Raw genomic sequence first — 25,584 nt, forward strand, 5'->3', positions numbered from 1 at the left:
ATTGTTTAATTCAATACCATATGGACAAATCGCAAATAAAGCAGCATTTACTATTCTCACAGCTGCTCCTTCTCCAGCTTTCCAGGCAAGTAGCACGCAACTCGCCTTTAGACGTCATGCATGGGCTGACTAGTGTTTTGCTTTGCAGGTAAGTTTCCTCAAAGAAAAGTAACATCAGTAATTGAACGTAATTTATTAGTAAGTGCTAGTGGGCTGCTAAGAATACAGCCCAGTTAGACCACTCAAACATCCTCCGCAGCTTTGGCACATGGCCTGGTTTCCCTGCAGCCTTTACACATGTACTAACACGTGACGTGTCACATTGTCTCCAGCTCTCTAGCAAAAAATGGCCTGCATCTTTTATATTAAACCAGAAAATGAAATCTTTTCTGGCAATCATTACTGCTTTCTGGCAAACATTATAGAAATCTTTGCAAGAAAAAGCACAGATATGCAAAAAATAGGCACAAACAGCACTTGCGGTAAACTTTATGCCTTTTTGTCACCAGAAAAGTGGAGCAGAGGGGATGATAACTTCCCCAGTAAATGTTTACACAATTCCTGACATGGCCAATTTCGTTTTTTTGCATTTTTCTTTTTTTGCTCCCCTTTTTTTTAATTTTTCGGTCCACATAGACGTACGTATAGGGTTTGTTTTTTTGCAGGACGAGTTGCACTTTTGAATGGCACCATTCCTTTTATCACATAGTGAACTGAAGCAAGGGAAAAAAGTGCAGTGAAATTGCAATTATGCTGTAAAAATAACCTGCCACCATGATTGTACAAGTCAGTATGATTATAGTGATACCAAACTTGTCAAGTTTCTTTTATTATGTTAGTGGTGAAAAAACAAATATTGAAGGGGTTGTCCACTGCTAGGACCCTTTCCTGCACTAAATGTGATGCCCTGATAAAATAATAAAACCTATGCCAGCGCCGTGCACTCGCAGTCCCGGGCCTGTGATGCGGTGGAATGACACATGATGCCCGGCGCCCGATCAGCACTGGCGTCACTGTCACCACCTTCGGATAAACTGAACATGAAAAGGACGTCCCTGGCTTCCGGTTCATGTTCAGTTTGTCCGAAAGTGGAGACAGTGACGCTAGTGCTGATTGGGCACCGACGTCACATGTCACAACATCGCATCACAGCCCCGGGACTGCAAGTGCCAAAACCACAAGATGCGAGTATAGGCTTTATTATTTTATCGGGGCTGAACATTTAGTATAAGAAAGGGGTGACCTAGTAGTGGACTACACCTTTAACTTTTTTACAGTCGTAATTTTCTAAGACTCGAAACATTTTAATTTTTCGATCGAAGGAGCTGTGTGAGAGTGTGTTTATTGTGGGGCGTGTACTTACATAGAATTTTGAGATAGTTATGAAGCTTTAATGACTTCTTACTGCATTTCTGTAGCATTGTGGGGAACAAAAAAAACACGATTTTGGTGTTTTGATTTTTTTTGTTTATGGATATCACAGATCGGGCTTATCTAATTTAGGTAGATCAGACTTTTCTGGACTCGGTGATACCATGTATGTGTAATTTTTTAAAATCTTTAATTTAATAATGGAGGAAAAGAGGGTGGATTTGAAATTTTATGTTTCTTTTATTTTTTTTTAAAACATTTTTGCCATAGCAACCCAGCGGTGCTCCATGATTACATCATGGTAATGACCTTCGAGTACTGTATATATTTTTTTACATAAATATGATGCTATATAATAATATCTAGTACTGAACAGAGGTGAACTGAAACCATGCCCTGAAAGTGTATAGAACTTACATCTGAGTGAGACATGCATACTGCTTGCACTTCGTTCCGGCTTTCTGATGGTGAATGGTATGCCGCAGTAGTACATGTCCCTAAAATAAGCTTCAGCAACTACAATGAACATCTCAAGTTTTCTATCTAAGTAGGTCAAGCTTTCTTTCCAAAGACTACACAAGCTCCACAACATGAGCCACAAACAAAACATGCTTTCCCCAATGAACACCAAATAAAACTTTTCTCTTTTTACCCCCATAGAAACCACATTAATCTCCTTTCTCTGCATGGAGAAGATGGGTACTAAAGTTAAGATCCTCCCCCCTACATCTCCTAGGAAATCTAGAATACCACTTAAATTCTACTTACTTTTATTTCATTAAACCTTCCTTTCCAATGACACTGTTTACTCCAAAATCAAGAACACACTAGGCCATCAATGTTTTAGTTCCAGAAAAGCCTTTAAATGCAGGCACCCAAAAATATCACCTGTCCCTCCTTCATTAAAAGAAACTTGTCACCTCCAGAGATGCTGTTTACCTGCAGATATAGTGGTAATCTGCAAGCAAATAGCATTTAAATAATGCCTGGCAAGCAAACTGGGCCAGCGGCTACAGGGAGAAAAAAAGTTATGTTTTCCCTGCAGCCGCTCGCTTCCAGAATCTTCACCTTTGTTCTCTTTAGAAATGTGAAGTCAAAAGCTTTCACCCTCTACGAGGGCAACCTGAGACATGACTCAACCAAATAAACCATAAGAAGTGTTGGAACCATTGTAGTGAGGAGAGTGGTTGTATCCATGAAATAATACAAAAATGTCAGCAGTAACCACTTCTGAATCTTTATAATATCGTAATCAAACATGTTTTTCAAAAAGTGCAAATAATCCATAGCAAAAGGTTAGCTCCAATCCTCTACAACTGTGGCAATCAGTTCATATCTATCTACCTTTCTAGCCTTATCCGTGGCACAGTAATGGCACTAACATCTTGAAAAATTTTGCAGTCCATGAGCATTTGCTATATTTATATAAATTGTATAATAGCAAATTGGGCAGAATATTGAAAGAGCATCCAAAGGGTAAAACTATGTTCCACCTATCATTTAAATAGTACATTAAAATCTACGTTTGAATAAAGATGAATTGTTTCTGGTTACAAAGGGTTATCCTATCATCACATTGCATTGTCCATAGTTTAGTACTTAAATTATTTCTCTAATGAAAATAGATAGCAAATGTCAAAAAGGCTTCTTATTGTTCCCACAATCACATCCCTCTATCTCCTTCTCTTGCCTTTTCAGTGTAGGGGATGTATCCGGTATACTATCTCTAGTACACCCTTCCCTTTCCATCGGACAATAGGTTAATAGCGAACTTGGCAAACATCTTTAAAGTAATCACAAAAACATAGAAAAATATGCAAATATAACAATCATTTAAAAAAAAGTGTACAAGATCAGAAATAAATGGATACCTCCACCCGTGACTTACAGGCAATCACTACTGTAACTTACAGTGTAGTCATTTTATTTGACAGATCTGAAAAAAAATAAAAATTGTTTTCCCAGTTACCATTTCAGGTACTTGCCACAAGAAGTATCGTAACATGCAATATACACACTAATGTGGTGTCAAGATAATTGAATTAAGTCAAAGGTGAGACATGTTCCACCTCTTTATAAATACAAGACGAAAATATATATGGTCTATCCTTAAAATTGAACAGCCATGTAATAACAGTGGGGTCTAACTCCCAATATCTCCTCCTTAGATGAACTGAATAAGGGAATCCCTTACTTATTCATAAGGAACAGCTCTGTACTTTTGGTAGATGCTGTGTCTGGTAGTGCAGATCAACATGAATGGGAAGGGGCTGCTGTGAACTGCAATTGGGTCTCAGATTTGATATTAATAGACTACCATTGGTCGCTGTGTCATTTAGTGGCAGCTGTGTCATTTAGTGACAGCCGTGTCTGGCATTGCAGCTCAGCGCAATGTTGTCACTTATAAAGGGAACACCCCTCATTTTGATTTATGCTGCCCAAACCACTGAACTAGGATTATAGTAAAAGGCGGTTTAGTAGTGGAGCGCCAGGAGGTAGACCCAGAGAGGGGAGAGGGAAGAAAAGGTGCAGAGTCCCCCGCAGCTTCCAGCCGAACACCTCCAGTGGAGGATGCGATAGCAGGGAAAATGAAGATCGGTCTCAGGAGTGTAGAAAGAAGACTCGAACACCAGGTTGCATTTGAACCACAACACGTTTCAACGGATAACACCGTCTTCATCAGGTGGGCAGAACTGCCCACCTGATGAAGACGGTGTTATCCGTTGAAACGTGTTGTGGTTCAAATACGACCTGGTGTTCGAGTCTACTTTCTGCGTTCCTGAGACCGATCTTCATTTTCCCTGCAAACCACTCAACTAGTCACTGTAACACACCTGTCCTGGGTATTATAAGTTCTGCTTCCTTCATCTTGATTTGCTGCCCGCTGTGGTGTTCGAGTCTTCTTTCTGCGCTCCTGAGACCGATCTTCATTTTCCCTGCAAACCCATGAACTAGTCACTGTTACACACCTGTCCTGGGTATTCTAGGTTCTGCTTCCTTCATCTTGATTTGCTGCCTGCTGTGGTGCTCCACGTCGGGTTTTGTAGGTTGACATCTTAGGATTGAGACTCTAGTGTTCCATGTTTGGTTTACATTCATTCTTCCTGGGTGCCACTCTATCTGTCTGAATGCTTCTGAAATTCCAGATAGTCCAAGTCCTCGATTCAAATTTTCTCCTCGGAAGCTGCACCAACGCCCGGAGTCCATGTGCCCTACCTGGACCAGATGCTTTGGGACCTACCTCACCAAGTGAGCCTTACAGTCTCATATCTGTCTATGGTCCCCATATCTTTAAACTATGGGCCCAATAAGTCAAAGGATTCTGGAGAAAAAGTTTTGAAAATTTGCAAAATGTTGTTGCAACATAAGGATGCGATAAAATATGTTAACTGATGGTGTTCTCACACCATTTTTGCACAGCTACGATAAACTGGTTGGAGCTGGGTCAGGATGGGGGTCGTGTAAGATTTGTGACGAAGCGACAGTCATCTAACCAGCAGGAGTAAGGCCCCCACTAGTATAATATTGATGGCCCAATATGAATAAAGGTTATCAAGATACTAGTCCTGGAAAATCCCTTTGCTAAGGCTGTAATAATGGTGATTGGAAACATTTCTCTGTATATAAGACAATGACTAGGTCTAAGGGCAGTATGTTTTCTCATCCAAGAGAATCGGGTCGATTAGGCAAATCACACTCTTGATCAAACTGTGATCAGAGTGTGATCCGAATCCGATTCTCTTAGATAAGAAGAAGGAGAAAAAATGTTTTTCGTCTTCTCCATTCTGTCAGTCTATGGAAATCGCACTGCATTCAGCTATCATCTGAATGAAGTCCGATGGTTTCCACGGACTCACTGACTTGTTTGGCCAAGTGTGATCCAAATATCAGATCAAACTTGAGCATACAGCGACTTTTGCCTTGGGCAGCCGAGGTCCGAGGAACAAATCTGACATGTGCATGGCCCCCTAAACTAACACTGGTCTGAGTGCAATCTGATATTTTGTTGGATTGCACTCGGACACTGGAGTAAACAGAACTGCTCTACTATTAATGAAAAGCCAATCAATGAAGTAAGAAAACAAACAGAACCTCCAAATATTTTTCTAGCTTTTGAATAATACAAAGAGTTGACAGTAAAGTAAAGAAATAGCTAGATATGGAAAGATTTAACTTATGGGTATAGCCTGGCACATGAAGGAGTCCTTACAAATGTTTGTAGAGAAGTCTTTTTTTTTCTATCCACACCGAAATCTCAGAGTGTCACCCAGGAAAAAAGTTGCCATGGCAACAATGACAAGGTGTTCATTATTTCCCCCTGCTGTGACTGTATGTGATGAGGTCAATTGAGTTTGAAATCAACTTCAGACTTGGTCTTGGCCTAGGACTTTTATCAGAAGACCAGATGGTTCTGTGTTAAGCTTATTTCATGCATTTTTGTTCCGGGGAGTCATAAAATCATGATATAGTATATATATCGAGTACATCCTGCCTAATAGAGTGAACAGGAATTTTATTCTTATGTGATGCGTGGCTCACTGCTGTTTATTAACACCATAATGACATTTTACTTTTAGGACATGAAAGGGTTATGCAGGTATTTAAAACTAATAGCACATCCTTAAGATATGCCACCAAAATTGCATTGGAGTTGCTAAAATTCTGAATAACAGTATATTTTAGTATCTTCCAATCAGTAGTGGGGCAGCATCATACAGAGCTCATGAATATGGAGGACTATAGGGCAGCAGGATTACTAGTCCTCTAGGGATAATCCCTTGCTGATAAAGCAGTGATTTTTAGTGACAAATCGCTAGAATCAGGGTTTCGCTTTCTACATCATGTTGCTTCCAGATTATGTGGCAAAAAGTTGCTGACAGATTCCCTTTAGTTACATCTGTTTGTTAGGCACTCTCTGCATGGGTTACGGCTATCTAACAACCGCGAGACATGCAGCCGCAGGGACTCGAACATAATAATCGAGCACACCGATACTCGGATAACACCTTATCCCAGCACGTTCGCTCATCAAAAGCTAGAATCAGTATTTTGTATAAGAAGTGGAAGCTACAGAGAAATAGTATATGGAAAAGCTTGTTCCCTTTCCATGTTTTGGCCTACAAATAGTGAAAAGAAATACTGATTACAATACACAAATAGGAAATGGGCTTATGATAGGGCTATCCTGATACTTAAACTAGCGCTCATTCTAAACATAAAATCACACTGTCTGTATAATTCTTAAGCAATAATGTTTGATGTCTATTAAAGGTTTTGTCCCAGGATTAAAATAATGTCTGTTTCATGAATGCGATGGAAGCCTTGTGTACAGACTAATGGAATATCCCATAGAATGTAAGTCCGCAAGGACAGGGTCCTCTCCCCTCTGTACCAGTCTGTCACTGTAAACGTGTTTACTGTAAATGATATCTATAACCCTGTATGTAACTCCTTTCTCATGTACAGCACCATGGAACTAATGGTGCTATATAAATAAATAATAATAATAATATAAAGCATAACTCCATAGCACCCTAGTTCCCTAACTGAATACTACACTTGGAGATGGATGAAGTTTAGTCTACAGGTGTGGACGGTATGTTTTGAAGGTTAGGATAACACCCCATGTACATGTAAATTGGTTACATATTTCCTCCTGTAACACATTAGTTTTTCAAATGTACAAATTAGGCTCAAATATGTAAGCTATACTTACTGTTCAGGAGCCGGTAATCAATAACGGGGTATGAGCCACGGCGTTCAGAGAGAACACCCGTTTGACCTCTCACTCGAGCATCTCCTGTAAGAAATAAAAAGACTGAAATTTAACATTTTCTCTTTGCTAAAAAGAATAAAGAAAGGTAAGGTCACATGCAGCAGCCAAGCTAGGGCTAACAATTTCAATGGCAAGATGTATTACTATAAATCGGGATGTTTCTTTATTTTTATACTAGTAGATTTTACAGGTAAAAGATATCAAACAATCGCATAATAGGCATTGCAACTGTCTAAGCCACTTTGTGTGGCCACCCCTTTATGAAAAATCCCTTCTACTAGAAGACTTTGGTTATATTCCCTATATAGTTGAACGTGATCCAAATTCTGCACATTCATATAATCCATTTCTGTGGGTTCAACAAAATGATGAGTTCATGTTCATTCTTTTGGAAGGCAGCAAGAGCAAAAACTTGTAATACAAATACATAAACAGACACATAAACAAACAGCGCACACTATACACACATTTTGAAATGAACAATTATTTCTCATCAATTACAAAAGTTTATTTAATAAAAGACTCAAATGGATATATCAGACGCAAAACTAAGCATCCTGGATGCTTGTCTTCACATTGGCTAGGTACTGTGTTATAAGTGCATACCGGTAAGTACTAATATTAATGCAAAAAAGTTGGAACTAGGCGTGCGTGAGTTCACACTGCTCTTCCCCTGTGTGTATTTGAGTGGTCATGTACATGACAGTCCTGAGCACAGAGCTTGGACGGCAGATCATTGAGCCTGCATGAAATCGAAGGCAGAGAGAGGTAAAGAAGAGTACGTGAGCCAAAAAGATGTAACTTAACAGTTGCTGGAATGTAGGGAAAAATGTCTGATTTTGGCTAGTAAACTCTGAGAATTCTTGCAGTCCCCAGGTATCTGGAATCTGTACATATAAGAAGACAATATTAATTGCCCCAAGAAGAAAGGAAACAAGACACAGGTTCCACAAACACCGAGAACAGGAAACAAAAAACTGTACAGACAGCAACAGACAGGATACCGTGATGATTACGAACTAGTTTCCTGTCAAATAACTGCATAGAGAGAGACATATTGTCTTAAAGGCACTGTGCAATATTATATATTAGGTACACCTCATGCCACATAGCATAGGGGAGCATCCACTCTCATCACCCAATGTGACTAAAGGCCTCATTTAGACATGTGTGTGCTGCACATACTGTATGGGTTATATTCATTTTTTTCCTTATAATAAATTATAATGGGTATATTATAATCAATGGTACTATTCATATGTCTGTGTTTATTCACGGACCATGTGTCCATGCAAAACTCATGGAGACATGTCCGTTTTTCTCTGGTATCACGGATGAAAAGTACCAATACAAGTCTAAGGGCCCGTGAAAGACATATAAATCACATCTGTGTGCCCTCTGTGTGCTGTCTGTATATAACATTACAAAGGATAGGAGAAGCTGTGACATTTATTTATTTATCCATCTGTGAAAAATACGGATGACACACTGATGGTGGAAACGGACACTGGGACCATACACTGATGGTGGAAACGGACACTGGGACCATACACTGATGGTGGAAACGGACACGGGGACCATACACTGATGGTGGAAACGGACACGGGGACCATACACTGATGGTGGAAACAGACACGGGGACCATACACTGATGAAACACTGATGGTGGAAACGGACACGGGGACCATACACTGATGGTGGAAACGGACAAGGGGACCATACACTGATGGTAGAAACGGACACGGGGACCATACACTGATGGTAGAAACGGACACGGGGACGATACACTGATGACACACTGATGGTGGAAACGGACACGGGGACCATACACTGATGGTGGAAATGGACACGGGGACCATACATTGATGGTGGAAACGGACACGGGGACCATACACTGATGGTGGAAACGGACACGGGGACCATACACTGATGGTAGAAACAGACACGGGGACCATACACTGATGGTAGAAACGGACACGGGGACGATACACTGATGACACACTGATGGTGGAAACGGACACGGGGACCATACACTGATGGTGGAAATGGACACGGGGACCATACACTAATGGTGGAAACAGACACGGGGACCATACACTGATGACACACTGATGGTGGAAATGGACACGGGGACCATACACTGATGGTGGAAACGGACACGGGGACCATACACTGATGACACACTGATGGTGGAAACGGACAAGGGGACCATACACTGATGACACACTGATGGTGGAAACGGACACGGGGACCATACACTGATGACACACTGATGGTGGAAACGGACACGGAGACCATAAACTTATGACACACTGATGGTGGAAATGGACACGGAGACCATACACTGATGGCACACTGATGGTGGAAACGGACTCGGGGACCATACACTGATGACACACTAATGGTGGAAACAGACACGGGGACCATACACTGATGGTGGAAAGGGACACGGGGACCATACACTGATGACACACTGATGGTGGAAACAGACACGGGGACCATACACTGATGGTGGAAACGGACACGGGGACCATACACTGATGACACACTGATGGTGGAAACGGACTCAGGGACCATACACTGATGGTGGAAACGGACACGGGGACCATACACTGATGAGACACTGATGGTGGAAACGGACTCAGGGACCATACACTGATGGTGGAAACGGACACGGGGACCATACACTGATGACACACTGATGGTGGAAACGGACACGGGGACCATACACTGATGACACACTGATGGTGGAAATGGACACGGGGACCATACACTGATGACACACTGATGGTGGAAACGGACACGGGGACCATAAACTTATGATACACTGATGGTGGAAACGGACACGGGGACCATACACTGATGGCACACTGATGGTGGAAATGGACTCAGGGACCATACACTGATGACACACTGATGGTGGAAATGGACACGGGGACCATAAATGTACGACACACTGATGGTGGAAACGGACACGGGGACCATACACTGATGGCACACTGATGGTGGAAACGGACTCAGGGACCATACACTGATGACACACTGATGGTGAAAACGGACACGGGGACCATACACTGATGACACACCGATGGTGGAAACGGACACGCGGACCATACACTGATGACACACTGATGGTGGAAACGGACACGGGACCATACACTGATGACACACTGATGGTGGAAACGGACACGGGGACCATACACTGATGGTGCAAACAGACACGGGGACCATACACTGATGACACACTGATGGTGAAAACGGACACGGGGACCATACACTGATAACACACTGATGGTGGAAACGGACTCGGGGACCAAACACTGATGACACACTGATGGTGGAAACGGACTCAGGGACCATACACTGATGACACACTGATGGTGGAAAAGGACACGGGGACATTACACTGATGGTGGAAACGGACACGGGGACCATACACTGTGGATACACAGATCCAAAACACTGATGACACCTTACCATTTATTCACATACATTTTTAAACATGGACATGTGAATGAGGCCTAACGCAGAGATTCTCAGGGACATAGGCTGTGTGGTGCACCATGCATCTAGGTTGCCTTGTATGTCTTTAGTGTGTAATCCTAAAGAGCAGTCTTGGCCCCTGATTTAAATGAAATATTGCAGTCTTTAGGGGTTGCTCATTTAAGAAATGTCTTCCAGTTTCTAAATTATCCAGCATAGCGTTGCACATGCTAAACTTAATGAAGGGCTCGCTGGAGTATGACGCATAAAATTAATGATTAGGTGCATGACACTTAACAAATTAGGTGCATCTTCTGACTGGCATGCAGTGCCAGTACGTGTACGCCTTACAAGAAATGATACTCCAGTCTGGAACTGGATTAACGTTCCTGGCGTAATAAATGCTGGCACTTTTGCTGAATTAGTAGCTATGCCCCATCATACCTCGCCTCCTCCCCAGCTGCGCCCATTTTGTTGGAGCTGCTTCAAACTAACGTGAAAACCTCAAAAGTCTGTAAACTTTTTTGCAATTTCACAAAAAATTTACCTCTTTTAGAAATGTTTTACTCCAGTTTATAGGCGAAAACACTTTGATGAAGCGACCCCAAGCGCTATATAATCATTACAAAGTATCATTTATGAAAATATCCACACAAGTTCATTAAAGACATAAAAAATAAATGCTGTCAAAGCAATTCAAAGCAACCGTTAAAACAAAAAAAAGTGAAATTAGAAATGTTATAGGTGTTAAATCCATTCAATAATCAAAATAAGTGTAAAATTAATTAATACCAGATATGAGATATTTCCAAATGATATCAACAACAAATAGAATTCTACTACACTCTACTCTCCTCCGTACACCATCATAAGTATTGTGTACTAATGCAATGGTCAGCACCCATAGCACAACCAGAAAAAGAAATCAGTTCAAGATTTATATTCTTTTTTATTACTTTTACCAGTGGCAAAACATGTAAACTTGCAGCTTTTTTACAACGCTAGTCCTCTGCTTTGCACACTCATGGGATGAATGACATAAGAAGGAAGGATATTGCCGTCTACCACCAAAAGAGAAGAGGAAATAAAACTCTGTGAAGTATAGTTCTTATATATATTTCTTCTCAGACAGAATGTAGCTGTCGCCAGTCACAGTTGGGAACAGTTTAGAAAACAAGTTTAAGGAAATACATTCACATTGCGCAGAGAAAGCAATCCGCATCCACAAGTTGCCCTCCCTATCGTGTATACACTGTGACAGAAATTACTGCGCGTCTGTGTGAGGTGATGCAATGACAGATCTACCCATCCTCACATGAGGTCTCCAGCAGTCACATATCACCTTAACAGATTTATGCTTCCAGTTTTGGGAAACTTAAGGCCTATTACTTTGCTTCTGGTGCAGCAGCAAAAAAAAGGCAATCACAGTTCTAGGATGTACAGTCGTGCTCAAAAGTTTACATACCCCGGCAGAAGTTTTGCTTTCTTGGCCTTTTTCCAGGAAATATGAATGATAACACAAAAACTTTTTCTCCACTCATGGTTAGCGGTTGGGTGAAGCCATTTATTTTCAAACTACTGTGTTTTCTCTTTTTAAATCATAATGACAGCCCAAAACATCCAAATGACCCTGATCAAAAGTTTACATACCCTGGTAATTTTGGCCTGATAACATACACAGAAGTTGACACAAATGAGTTTGAATGCAACTAAAGGTAACATCCTCACCTGGGTCTGTTTGCTTGTAATCAGTGTGTGTGCATAAAAGCTGAGTGAGTTTTTGGGATCCAGACTGACTTTTGCATCTTTCATCCAGCCACTGATGCTTCTGGATTGTGAGTCATGGGGAAAGCAAAAAAATTGTCAACGGATCTATGGGAAAAGGTAGTTGAACTGTATGAAACAGGAAAGGGAAACAAAAAGATATCCAAGGACTTGATAATGCCAGTCAGCAGCGATCAATCTGTGATTAACAAATGGAAAATCAGGGGCTCTGTAAAAACAAAACCACGGTCAGGTAGACCAACAAAAATATCTTTCACAACTTCCAGGAAAATTGTTTGGGATGCAAAGAAAAACCCACAAATAACATCAGCTGAAATACAGGACTCTCTGAAAACTAGAGGAGTGGCTGTTTCAAGATGCACAATAAGGAGGCACTTGAAGAAAAATGGGCTGCATGGTCGAGTCACAAGAAGAAAGCCATTACTGCGCAAATGCCCACAGTATCTCGCCTACAATACGCAAAACAGCACAGAGACAAGCCTCAAAACTTCTGGAACACAGTAATTTGGATTGATGAAACCAAAATTGAACTTTTTGGCCACAACAATAAATGTTACATTTGGAGAGAGGTCAACAAGGCCTATGACGAAAGGAACACCATTCCTACTGTAAAGCACGGAGGTGGATCGCTGATCTTTTGGGAATGTGTGAGCTACAAAGGCACAAGAAACATGGTCAAAGTTGAAGGAAAGATGAATGCAGCACGTTATCAGCAAATAATGGAGGAAAATTTTCACTCATCAGCCCAGAAGCTGCACATGGGACGTACTTGGATGTTCCAACATGACAATGATCCAAAACACAAGGCCAAGTTGACCTGTCATTGACTACAGCAGAACAAAGTGAAGTTTCTGGAGTGGCCATCTCAGTCTCCTGACCTCAATATCATTGAGCCACTCTGGTGAGATCTCAAGCGCGCAGTTCATGCTAGACAACCCAGGAATTTACAGAAACTGGAGGCTTTTTGCCAAGAAGAGTGGGCAACTTTACCATCTGAGAAAATAAGGAACCTTATCCACAACTACCACAAAAGATTTCAAGCTGTCATTGATGTTAGAAGGGGCAATACACGGTATTAAGAAATGGGGTATGTGAACTTTTGATCAGGGTCATTTGGATGTTCTGGGTTGTCATTATGATTTAAAAAGAGAAAACACAGTAGTTTGACAATAAATGGCTTCACCCAACCACCAACCATGAGTGGAAAAAAAGTTTTGGTGTTATCATGCATATTCTCTGAAAAAAGGCCAACAAGAAAGCAACAATTTTGCCGGGTATGTAAACTTTTGAGCACAACTGTATTAAGAGAAGCATAGAATTTAGATCAAGTGAAGTAATTATCCCCCTCTACTCCTCTTTGGACAGGTCGCATCTGGAATACTGAGCCCAGTTCTGGGCATCACATTTTAAAAAAGACAAATCTGGAGCAAGTTCAGAGAAGAGCTACCAGGATGGTGAGTGGACTGCAAACTATGTCCTACGAGAAATGATTAAAGGATCTGAGAATATTTAGCTTGCAAAAAAGAAGGCTAAGAGGAGACTTAAGTAGTCTACAAATATCTGAAGGGACTTCACAGTGTAGATCGATCATCATTATTCTCATTTGCACATGGAAACATGAGAAGCAATGGAATGAAACTGAAAGGGACAAAATACAGATTAAGATATTAGACAAAACTTTTTGACAGTGAGGGTGATCAATGAGTGGAACAGGCTGTCACGAGAGGTGGTAAGTTCTCCTTCAATGGAAGTCTTCAAACAGAGACCGGACAGACATCTGGCTGTGATGCTTTAGTGAATCTTGCACTGATCAGGAGGTTGGACACGATGACCGTGGCAGTCCCTTCCAACTCTTACATTCTATGATTCTATAATTCTATGATTTAAAATGGCTATCTGAAGCCCAAATACATTTAATAATAAAAGTAAATAAGTAAGAAATATATATACTGTATATTTTATTAGGACCACATCCAAATGACTACTGTAGATTTATCAAGACTAAGAGGAGACAAAAAAGTCTTTGTTGCCCATAGCAACCAATTAGAGCACAGCTTTCAATTTAACCAGAGCTGTTTAAAAATGAAATGTTGTGCTAGTCCAGCATCCAGTCTTGTGCCTCTAATCGTCAAGTCTTCACTTCTGAACCTGAAATTCTTGGCCGGAAAGAACAGGTAACACCAAGTGCAATAGGGTCTTATCCAATGAACAATTTGTATAGATGAGGAGTACGATAACTGCTCACCATTTGGTGTTGTTTAACACCAGACTGAGGAATCAAGGATTGACAGCTGCTGCAGTACCCTCAGGTTGGGAGATTCCACTGTTAAGAGAAACAAGTGTGAGGATAGGAGTGGTAGTCTGCCTGCTGATGTAATTCAAGAAATCCAGAACACGTAATACAGGAATAACCATACGGTTTATTCTCAACACGTTTCAGAGTTGGACCAGTTTCCAAGGTACACCTTGATATCTCTGAATACTGAGTCCATTTTTACCAACCATCATGCAGATCAGATTAACACATTGAGAATAAACTACATGGTCAATCCTGTATAACGTCTTCTGGATTTCTTGAATTTCATCAGCAGCGCAGGCTAACACTCCTATGGAGAAGATACTACTTGGAATCCTTGGCCCGGTATCCTGCACTTCTTGCCCTCATCAGCCCTGTAGGTGCTGACAGAACGCCAGACTAGGGTAGAGCGAAATGAATTGTTCATCTCTAAAGCTGTGCTCTTCTAAGTTGATACAGGCAGCAATGGTTTTTTTTTAGATAATTTTAATAAATGAATTCTAATATTTTGCAACTGGACAACCCCTGAAAAGGATGCATATGTAAACCTATGGAGTGACATAAAAATAGGTAGTGCAGTAAAAGAGGACTTTTCATTGGAATTTTTAATTAGAAATGTGTCTCTCCTCCATTTAGTATTGCTCCACTGATTCCGGACCTGTTTTTCTCTTTCTTATGTGCTCCTCTGATGCAAAGTTATGCCCCTTGGTAATAATGGCACAGATCTTCCCTCAAGCAATTAAGCGCATGTCACAGAACTTGTATGCGGGCTTTTAATTTTTCTCCTCTGTTGCTGGCCCAATTAAGACACAATGAAGCACTGAGAAACTTACATATTTTTCAGTGGGGGACATTACTTTGGAACGGAGGGGTACAAAAGAAAAAGAAAAGTGGTTCCAGAATCAGTGGAACAGCACTAATAGAAGGAGGTACTCAATTTAAATTAAAAAATCCAGTGAAACGTCTGGCATTGAAGAACACCCTTCCTATATGTTACAGGACAATCTTGGTGTTATTTTATAGGGAAAACTTTACAACTCTCGAATGTACCATATAATGTAACTAAATGACTTGACTTATCATATGGCAATCATCATTTCCTGCAGTAGCGTCTACCTATATTTTTTAAAACTATTTATCTTTTAGCTCATTAGATTCAAAATACATGGTATTACAAGATGAAAAAAATACTTAACGTACTTTCACATATATGCGTTTTTGGCCTCAGCGCTGCCTACATGGAAAATGGATCACATACAGACAGCTCACAGACTAATGAATTGATGTAGCTCACATGAATGTTTCTTCACATGGACCGATGGTCTTTGTGAAAATAAATCACAGGATCTGCTAGTCTCATTTGTTTTTCAAATGAGACTTGTCTATACAATTCAATGGGTGTGCAAAAAAAGACAGATGCTATATACATACAATCGGCGGGCCTTTTTTAAAGTCATTTTTATTTCTTTCAACTTCTGAACGTTAATCAATAAGGAAAAAATTTGAAGCTTCTCCTTTAAAAAGGATGAAAAAAAATTGATGCAACATAGATGTAAAACAGATACAAAACAATGGGAAAATGGATGACACAACCAGAAAATAAGTAAATTTTTACTGGATGTAAAATTGAAAACTGATGCATGAATTTAGCCTTAAAAGGGTTGGTCACTTTTTCTTTATTTTAACTAATGTTCTGCGTGTACAGTTTTGTGGCACCTACGAACATTTAAGTATTACAAGTTCTCTTCTGCTCTTGCATCCTTCCTCACATACTGTGCAGCTCTCCTGCACTAACAAGTGAAAGTAGGAGAACCAGTTATATCTACAGGTGCTTCTCACAAAATTAGAATATCAAAAAGTTAATTTATTTCAGTTCTTCAATACAAAAAGTGAAACATATTTTATATAGAGTCATTACAAACAGAGTGATCTATTTCAAGTGTTCATTTCTGTTAATGTTGATAATTATGGCTTTCTGTGTCGAAGAATTGAAGTAAATTAACTTTTTGATGATATTCTAATTTTGTGAGAAGCACCTGTATATATGCCATAACATCATGTCCCCCAGCAGTGACATCACTTGAAGCCTGTGGGTCCCAATGCAAAATCTCCAATTGGGCCCCCAGCTATCATTTTGATAGTATTAGTCTTCTCATATGCACCACTGGGACCTTTTGTGTTCGCATCTGCTCCAGGGAACTGGTGCGACTACAACCAGTGAACCCATTTTTGTTACGTTCCTGTCCCCACCACATTTATTAAATTAAGATAAGGTGACCAAACCCTTTAAATTTCTGACTTTGCCCCAGCGTTGGTTACCTGCGATTTCTGAACTGTTACACGTACACATAATTACTATCCTGAACAATCAGGATCAGTCATTTAAAGCCTAGATAACGTGTATAATAACTATGTATGGTAACAATTTTAGGCGCAAACATAGCTTTATATTCATCTGCAATAATTAGAAATAATATGTCTAAGCTAGTAGGTCTCTTTTCACGCTGTGTTTTTGGCTTCCATTAAATGCACTAGCATCTGTCATCTATAGTATTCCACTGTGAGAAAAAAACAAATACTATGAGATATATTATTTTACTAAATGCCCCTTTTAGGAAAAGTGAAATATGGAAATCTGATATATACTAATCGGATAAAGTCCAAAGGATTTGCACTAGCTGGTCTGGTGTCAAATGTAGTATTTTGTGGCATGGCAGTGCATACTTCCTAGCCTGGCATTTGATTTGTGGCATCCTGGATGCCTCTTTCCATTACTAACCCCCATGACATTATGATGATGTGTGAGGCCTAGTCACTTGGCCTGATGATAATCTGCATTGCATTGTGAAATCATGATGTTGCAGGTACCTACTCAATGCAAGAGTCACCCAGGGTGCCGTTATTTGAGTGTTGTCAGCTGAAGGTCACACTGTCCTGGTCTGGCTGTCCAGGGTACAGAACCAGGCTAATGGAAATCTTTTTGCCTATCTCAAATAGTCCACCATTTTGTGCTGGCACATATGATAAATGTTCACCGCCAATATGGTATGAAAGTTGCAACATAAAAAACCATGTTATGGATGAAAGATATATGTTCCTAGCTAACTCATACAACTAAAGTTTTGTTGTAGATAGTACTAAAAATTAAATACAATTTGTCCTGTGAGTGTGCACATTTTGGTTAGTTTATGGTTATTTTCATTTAGTTTTGTATGAAAAGTATCTGAGCAGTTAATAACAATATTCTAACAATATGTCCTTTACAAAAAAAACCCTCAAGTACAGTTTCTTTAGATGGAAAATATTAGTTGTTGGTTAGCCACATAGAGTGGTAGCCACATCACAGAAATACCAGGCCCCTAAATGTGTGCCCTGAATTGTGGCATCTGTGTTAAGTGATATTGATCAATAAGAAATAATAGCCATCTCAGTGGAGTTTATATATAGAGTGTGCCACGCTGCGAGGCTTCATGATTTAAGACACTACCACCCTTGTAAGCTTTGCTTATAAAACATGTAGGCAGATACTTGTAGTACCTTATACAAATGTAAACTTTTGAAACTTTGGCATTTGACTCGAAACGTGGGTGGCATTACTAACCCGGTTACTTCTCAAATGTTCTTCTTCTGTTTTGCTCAATATGAGGAAAATGTAAAAGCCACAACTACCTTAAATTGAGAACATTTCAAAACTGGTTTTAGCAGTCAGTCATTACTTATGTCTCATCTCCGCAGGCATAAAAATGTACTAAGCAAATGAAACTTCAACTATGACCTATGAAGTGTGCCAATCTAATACAAAGACTTAAAAATAGGATAGATATTCCATCCCATCTCCCAGAAATGTATTCTATGACCATATATATAGTTTGTATAACTTGAATTAAAGAAAATCCTTTGCACAATGACCAATACTATAAAGAATCTACAATCATATGTAAACAAACTCCAAGATGCATAAAACCAATTTACTGGTTGTACCAACACCTGGGCCATTACTTCATGAATTGGGAAGGGCCAAGTCATCAGATGTAATTCGCTAACATGACATCAATGGTTACATATAAACAAGTGAAAACTTACATCTGTCTTGCATTTTATGAGGATATACAGAGTAAAATGTATCATAAAAAGTTATTACAGTAATGATTATGAGAGTTGTATTTGTAGGTTATGAGTACACTTTTATGCCATGCAGGTTAGAACTCTCAGTTCCTGCCATCAACTGAGTTAATTTTTATTTAAATTCCTTTTTTGTATATTGATGTCCTGTATAAATTCTGAGAATACAGGACACCTCGTGATATTTTTGTATATAAAGTCCCTGCGCATAACATAGTAGAAACTATTACTTATTGGATGCAGATGTAACCTCCTAGACTAAAAGTGGATCCAGCTTTAACCCCAACACCCCAAAAACTCTACAGTCCAAATGATAGTGTGCACTTACCGTATATCTTCTTGGTCTTAAAGGACCATACAGGTCTGAAACATGTTAGATAGGTTAAAAAAAAGACCTAGGTCCATCAAGTTCAACCTTTGTCCATCAATTGTGCATTTTGTCCCTAAAATAACTATGACCCCCAATGTTATGTGTATTGCCTGGGAACACAGTGGATATTTCTTTTCTGCTCTTTTAATTTTTGTGCTATTGTGTTCGACCATTTTTTGTGCCTTTTATACTACTGGATCAATAAAGCAATTCTTTTATGAAAATGTGAGTGCTTGCTATAGTTTGGACTGTTGCTATTACTGGTGTATCTTGCCGTGCACCTGGACAAGTGAGCTGATTGCTCCTCCTTCACCCCAGTTTTGCTTGGAGACTACGACAATCTTATACCCTGAGACCTATCCTTTAAGAGAGGCAATGTGTTGGCGACTAATCACTTTAACTGTCCATGTGCTTACTGTATCTGTTGCACAGAAGAAGAAACAAAAATCTATGAATTTATTTTCCATAATAAAAAAATAAACTTTTTTTATACTTCTGTCTAGTATGAAAATTATAAAAATTTGCAAACCACTTTATGAGGGGATTATATTCATACCTGTTAAAAAATGCATTTCAGTGGCTCTTAATCTGCTGCTTTTCCACAGTATATTGACCTGCACTGATATCAGAATGTACTCTATTTGGAGTACAAAAGATGACAGTGAAAAGCCAGCAGATGTGTCTCACCAGGAGATTGTTCTGATAAGGGCCCCTTTCCACTTGCGAGGAAAACGGACGAGTGCAATCCGATAAAAAATCGGATTGCACTCGGACCAATGTTATTCAATAGGTGTCTTTTCATTTGCGATTTTTTTCTCAGCCGAAATCGGACTGAGAAAAATCTGGGTCGGCTGAGAAAAAAATCGCAGCATGCTGCGTATTGCTGCGATTCTCGGACGAGACTCGCCAATGCAAGTCAATGGGTGCGAGAAAAAAATCGCACAGCACTCGCACCATGCGAGTTCTGTCTGATTTTTACGCACCGGTGTCCTTTGAAAAACCGGTAATTCAGCGCGGTGTACAGTAAAATCACACTGACAGGTTAGAATAGAGTAGATATATACACATAGAATAGGTATATATACATATATATATGTCAGTGAGACACCTATATATGTATATTTATATTTAATGCAGCGCTAGATAGCATAAAAGCCGCTAATTCAATTGCCGGCTTTTGCTCTCTCCTTCCCAAACCCGACATGATATGAGACATGGTTTACATACAGTAAACCATCTCATATCCCTTTTTTTTGGCATATTCCACACTATTAATGTTAGTAGTGTGTATGTGCAAAATTTAGGCGCTGTAGCTTGTAAAATAAAGGGTTAAATGGCGGAAAAAATTGGCGTGGGCTCCCGCGCAATTTTCTCTGCCAGAGTGGTAAAGCCAGTGACTGAGGGCAGATATTAATAGCCTAGAGAGGGTCCATGGTTATTGGCCCCCCCTGGCTAAAAACATCTGCCCCCAGCCACTCCAGAAAAGGCACATCTGGAAGATGCGCCTATTCTGGCACTTGGCCACTCTCTTCCCACTCCCGTGTAGCGGTGGGATATGGGGTAATGAAGGGTTAATGTCACCTTGCTATTGTAAGGTGACATTAAGCCAGATAAATATTGGAGAGGCGTCAATTATGACACCTATCCATTATTAATCCAATAGTACGAAATGGTTAAGAAAACACACACACATTATTACAAAGTCCTTTAATGAAATAAAGACACAGGTTGTTGTAATATTTTATTATTCTCTTAATCCAGCTGAAGACCCTCGTTCTGTAACAAAGTAAAAATAAAAAATAAACAATATCCCATACCTTCCGTCGTTCTGTCAGTCCCACAAAGTAAATCCATCTGAAGGGGTTAAATAATTTTACACCCAGGAGCTGTGCTAATGCAATTGTGCTCCTGTGTGTAAAAACCCTGGCGAATGAATGAAATGCAGGGTGACTGACCTGTAGTTACCTTGAGTTGCGGTGAGGCGCCCTCTGCTGGATGTCCTCATATGAACTCGAGCGTGGGAACTTTTCCCAGGCTCCAGTTCATGACATCCAGCAGAGGGCGCATCACCGCGAATGAAGGTAACTACAGGTCATTGACCTACATTACCTTCATTCGCCGGGGTTTACAGGCAGGAGCAAAGCTGCATTATAGCAGAGCTCCTGCCTGTAAAATATTTTAACCCCTTCAGATGGATTTACATCGTGGGACATAACAGATCTACGGAAGGTATGTATATTGTTGTTTTATTATTTTTAATTTGTTACAGAACGATGGTCTTCAGGTGGATTGAGAGACCAATAAAATATTACAACAACCTGTGTGTTTATTTCATTAAAATACTTTTCAATATTGTGTGTTTTTTTTTAAACATTTCATACAATTGGATTAATAATGGATAGGTGTCATAATTGACGCCTCTCCATTATTAACCTGGCTTAATGTCACCTTACAATAGCAAGGTGACATTAACCCTTCATTACCCCACATCCCACCGCTACACGGGAGTGGGAAGAGAGTGACCAAGTGCCAGAATTGGCGCATCTTCCAGATGTGCCTTTTCTGGGGTGGCTGGGGGCAGATGTTTGTAGCCAGGGGGGGCCAATAACCATGGACCCTCTCTAGGCTATTAATATCTGCCCTCAGTCACTGGCTTTCCCACTCTGGCGGAGAAAATTGCGCGGGAGCCCACGCCAATTTTTTCCGCCATTTAACCCTTTATTTTAGCAGCTACAGCGCCCAAATTTTGCACATACACACTACTAACATTAGTAGTGTGGAATATGCAAAAAAAAGGGATATGAGATGGTTTACTGTATGTAAACCATGTCTCATATCCTGTCGGGTTTGGGAAGGAGAGAGCAAAAGCCGGCAATTGAATTAGCGGCTTTAATGCTATCTAGTGCTGCATTAAATATAAATATACATATATAGGTGTCTCACTGACATATATATATATGTATATATACCTATTCTATGTGTATATATCTACTCTAGTCTAACCTGTCAGTGTGATTTTACTGTACACAGCACTGATTTGCCGGCTTTTCAAAGGACACCGGTGCGTACAAATCGGACAGTAATACGGATGTCATACGGATGATGCGATTACAAAAAATGGATGATGCGATTAAAAATCGCATTGCACTCGCATGACACTCGTATGACAATCGCATATGTTACATCCGTTTTTTCGGTCCAGATTACGGACCGTTTTTTCTCTCGCAAGTGGAAAGGGACCCTTAGCAGAACACTCAGAGGAGGAGTCAGGTGCTGAGCCATTCACTGCCATCATCTGTACTCCAAATGCTTACATTCTGATATCAATACAGCTGAAGGCAAGCACACAGACTGGGGAAAAGCAGTGACTTACATGCATTTTTTAACAAGTATTAGACAAATCCCCTAATAAAATTATGTAAGTTTCATAACTTTCCATGCTGGACATGATTATAAAAAAATGAAAGTTTAGTTATTCTTTAAGAACCAAAAAACCACACAGAACTGTAGCAAGAAACAATTCATTAGTGATTACCTTCCTTCATCAATTCAGTTCTGGTTTTGCAGGTACAACTAAACAGCTCCAAGGAGAGCATCACAATAAGTCTCCAAATTACTACATCCTAAAATATTTGGTTGGAATTCCCTTTATCTGTGCTGGTCTAATATGTATTAGCAAAATCTCACCAGTAGAAGATTTAAAAAGAAAGGTTCTTGGTAAGATAATTTACATTACAGCGAGGAAATGATTATTATCAACTACAGGAGAAAAAAAACATTTCAGTAAATGTTAGGGTACTGTCACACAGTGGCACTTTGGTCGCTACGACGGCACGATCCGTGACGTTCGATATCCATACGATCTCGCTGTGTCTGACACGCTACTGCGATCAGGGACCCCGCTGAGAATCGTACGTTGTAGCAGATCGTTTGAAACTTTCTTTCGTGGTCAAGTGTCCCGCTGTGGCGGCATGATCGCATTGTGTAAAGGTGTGCACGATATTGTATACGATGTGCGCACAGTAACCAACGGCTTCTACATCACAAATACGTCATGAAATTATCGCTCCAGCGTCGTGCATTGCGAAGTGTGACCGCTGTCTACGACGCTGGAGTGATATTGGAGCGACGCTTGAGCGTCACGGATCGTGACGTCGTAGCGACCAAAGTGCCACTGTGAGACGGTACCCTTACACTCAGTCAAAAATCTCTTATCAGATTGTCCCCCAGGGATTGTCCTTAAATGTGCGCAGTTCATGTGTCACTCAGTTTTAGATGTTTAGGAGCGAGAAAATCAGCATGTAGTGTATTACAGATGGACAGAAAAGTGGAATTTTCGCAAGCATTTGCCTAGAGTGTTACCATCTGTAAATACTTAGATATTGCTTATAGATTTCACGTCGATGTAAGGATGCGTGCTTGCGTGCATCAAGGTTTACAAACTGCTTTCCTGGCTCCTTCAAAGTTCAAGTAATATTTGGATGTCATTAGATGCCTTTCTAAGACAGTAAACTGGAAACAAAGAGAGGATCCACACGTACAAAGGAAGTGACCTGTGCAACATTATTTACAGGAGACGTGAAAATAGGGTGAATTTCAGTAAGGTTGGGGGGGGGGGGTGAAGTATGTCTGAAGCACAGCATAAAACTGGCCTTTGAGATAGACTGTAAAGGAAATCCTGCAATGTGTTGACTTTCTACTTTTTCTGTTTGCCACGAAAACTGCTAAAATCTTGTGAGCTCTGATCATTACGTTAGGGATTATTTTATAAAAACGGATAATTAATGCCACCTTGTGATTTGTGGATTCTGTATATTTAATGTAAATGTCCTGACCTTTATGTCCACTAATTAAAAAAAACAAGCAATATGAGAATGTAAAACGTCATGCATTATTATGTGCTCCTGGGAAAACAGAAGCATTTTGCCTTTACTCTTAGGCTATGTGCACACGTTCAGGATTTCTTGCAGAAATTTCCTGAGCAAAACAGGACATTTTCTGCAAGAAATCTGCATGTGTTTTTCTCGCGTTTTTTTACCACGTTTTTGGTGCGTTTTTTTTTTGCGGATTTTTCCGGAGGTTCCCAATGCAATAATATAGTGGGAAATCCGCAAAGAAATGGCAAAATTAATGAACATGCTGCGGTTTTTTACCGCAATACGTTTTTTTTTGTGGAACAAAACGCATCATGTGCACAAAAATTGCGGAATGCATTCGAAATGATGGGATGCATAATGTATGCATTTTTTTGTGTTTTTATAGCGAAAAAACGTGAAAAACTCGAAAAATCTGCTACGTGTGCACACAGCCTTATATGCAGTATATATTAAAAAAGTGAACAGTAAGTATTATGGCTACTGTTACTAAAAGGGAAACCTAGGAACGTCACAATGCTAAGAGAGTACGATATGGTACCCAGATATATGTTGATTCATATATGTAGCTGGAAAAAGTACTAAGCGCTGCGGAATATGTTGGCGCTATATAAATAAAATTATTATTATTATTATTATTATTATTAGGAAACACCCTAAACAGCACAATTTTAAATAAAACAAAATTGAACAATAAATTAAAATATACTTATATCAGTTATTACAGTGCCTACCTGGTGTACTTCGGAAACCCCTACGAAAAACCAGTTCACCATCGATTGAACCTGGATGTGGTGCAAGGAGTAGTACTTTCTCGCTAGTCGTTTGCTTGTTGATAACAACACTCCCACCACAGGTTAAGAATAGAAATAATGACTCTCCGACCAACCAAAAACCTGTTGAACACGATAGTAAGAGCCCTAGTTGACATGCATCATCTAATGGCCAACGGTTGTAACTCCCAAGCATCAGTGACATGTGTTTAATTAATGTCATCTGGGCAAGTTAAAAACACCGAGCCCGATTCATCAAAGCTTTTACGTCAGAAACTGTCATAAAAAGCTGGGGCATGATTTTGCGTGGTAATCTTTGCTCTTCAAATATATGACGAGCGGTTGCATTCCGTGTGCCACAAATCTTACTCCAGTAACTGACTGGCGTAAGATTTGTGGCAAGGCACATATTGAGATAAATGCCACTTTACGCCTTGCTTTATTCATTAAGAAGCATGTACCTCCTAATCAGTCAGGTACCTCACACTCCAACCTGGCTCATCAAAACCGGCATGAAAAATACCAGTCTTCATGACTTTTGACCACAGTATCCAAAGCCAAAATATATGTGTTTAGAAATACGGTAAACATTTTATTTGAATATTAATAAAAAATAATAACATGGAGTCCCAAATTGTAGGTAACAAAAATGTTGAAAATAGTAACCTAATCCTTGTCAAAAGTATTGCAGGTGGAGACTTGGGGATCATACATTGTTGCATAGCTAATACAGT

General features: G+C 40.0%; 1 protein-coding gene across 3 annotated transcripts in view; it reads right to left on the minus strand.

Annotated features, from left to right (window-relative positions):
- Nucleotides 1-25,584, minus strand: part of PDE7B (phosphodiesterase 7B) — a 638,072-nt gene that overhangs the window by 68,630 nt on the left and 543,858 nt on the right. For 2 of the 3 annotated variants that reach the window (XM_077289320.1, XM_077289319.1), the window contains one exon: nucleotides 7,088-7,171. In XM_077289320.1, coding sequence (XP_077145435.1) covers nucleotides 7,088-7,171 — 84 coding nt within the window. Of the gene's footprint in view, nucleotides 1-7,087; nucleotides 7,172-24,811; nucleotides 25,111-25,584 lie in introns of those variants that run through there. The other variant, XM_077289318.1, reaches the window with a different exon arrangement.

Source organism: Ranitomeya variabilis, chromosome 2, assembly GCF_051348905.1.
Source record: "Ranitomeya variabilis isolate aRanVar5 chromosome 2, aRanVar5.hap1, whole genome shotgun sequence".
Taxonomy (NCBI): Eukaryota; Metazoa; Chordata; class Amphibia; order Anura; family Dendrobatidae; genus Ranitomeya; species Ranitomeya variabilis.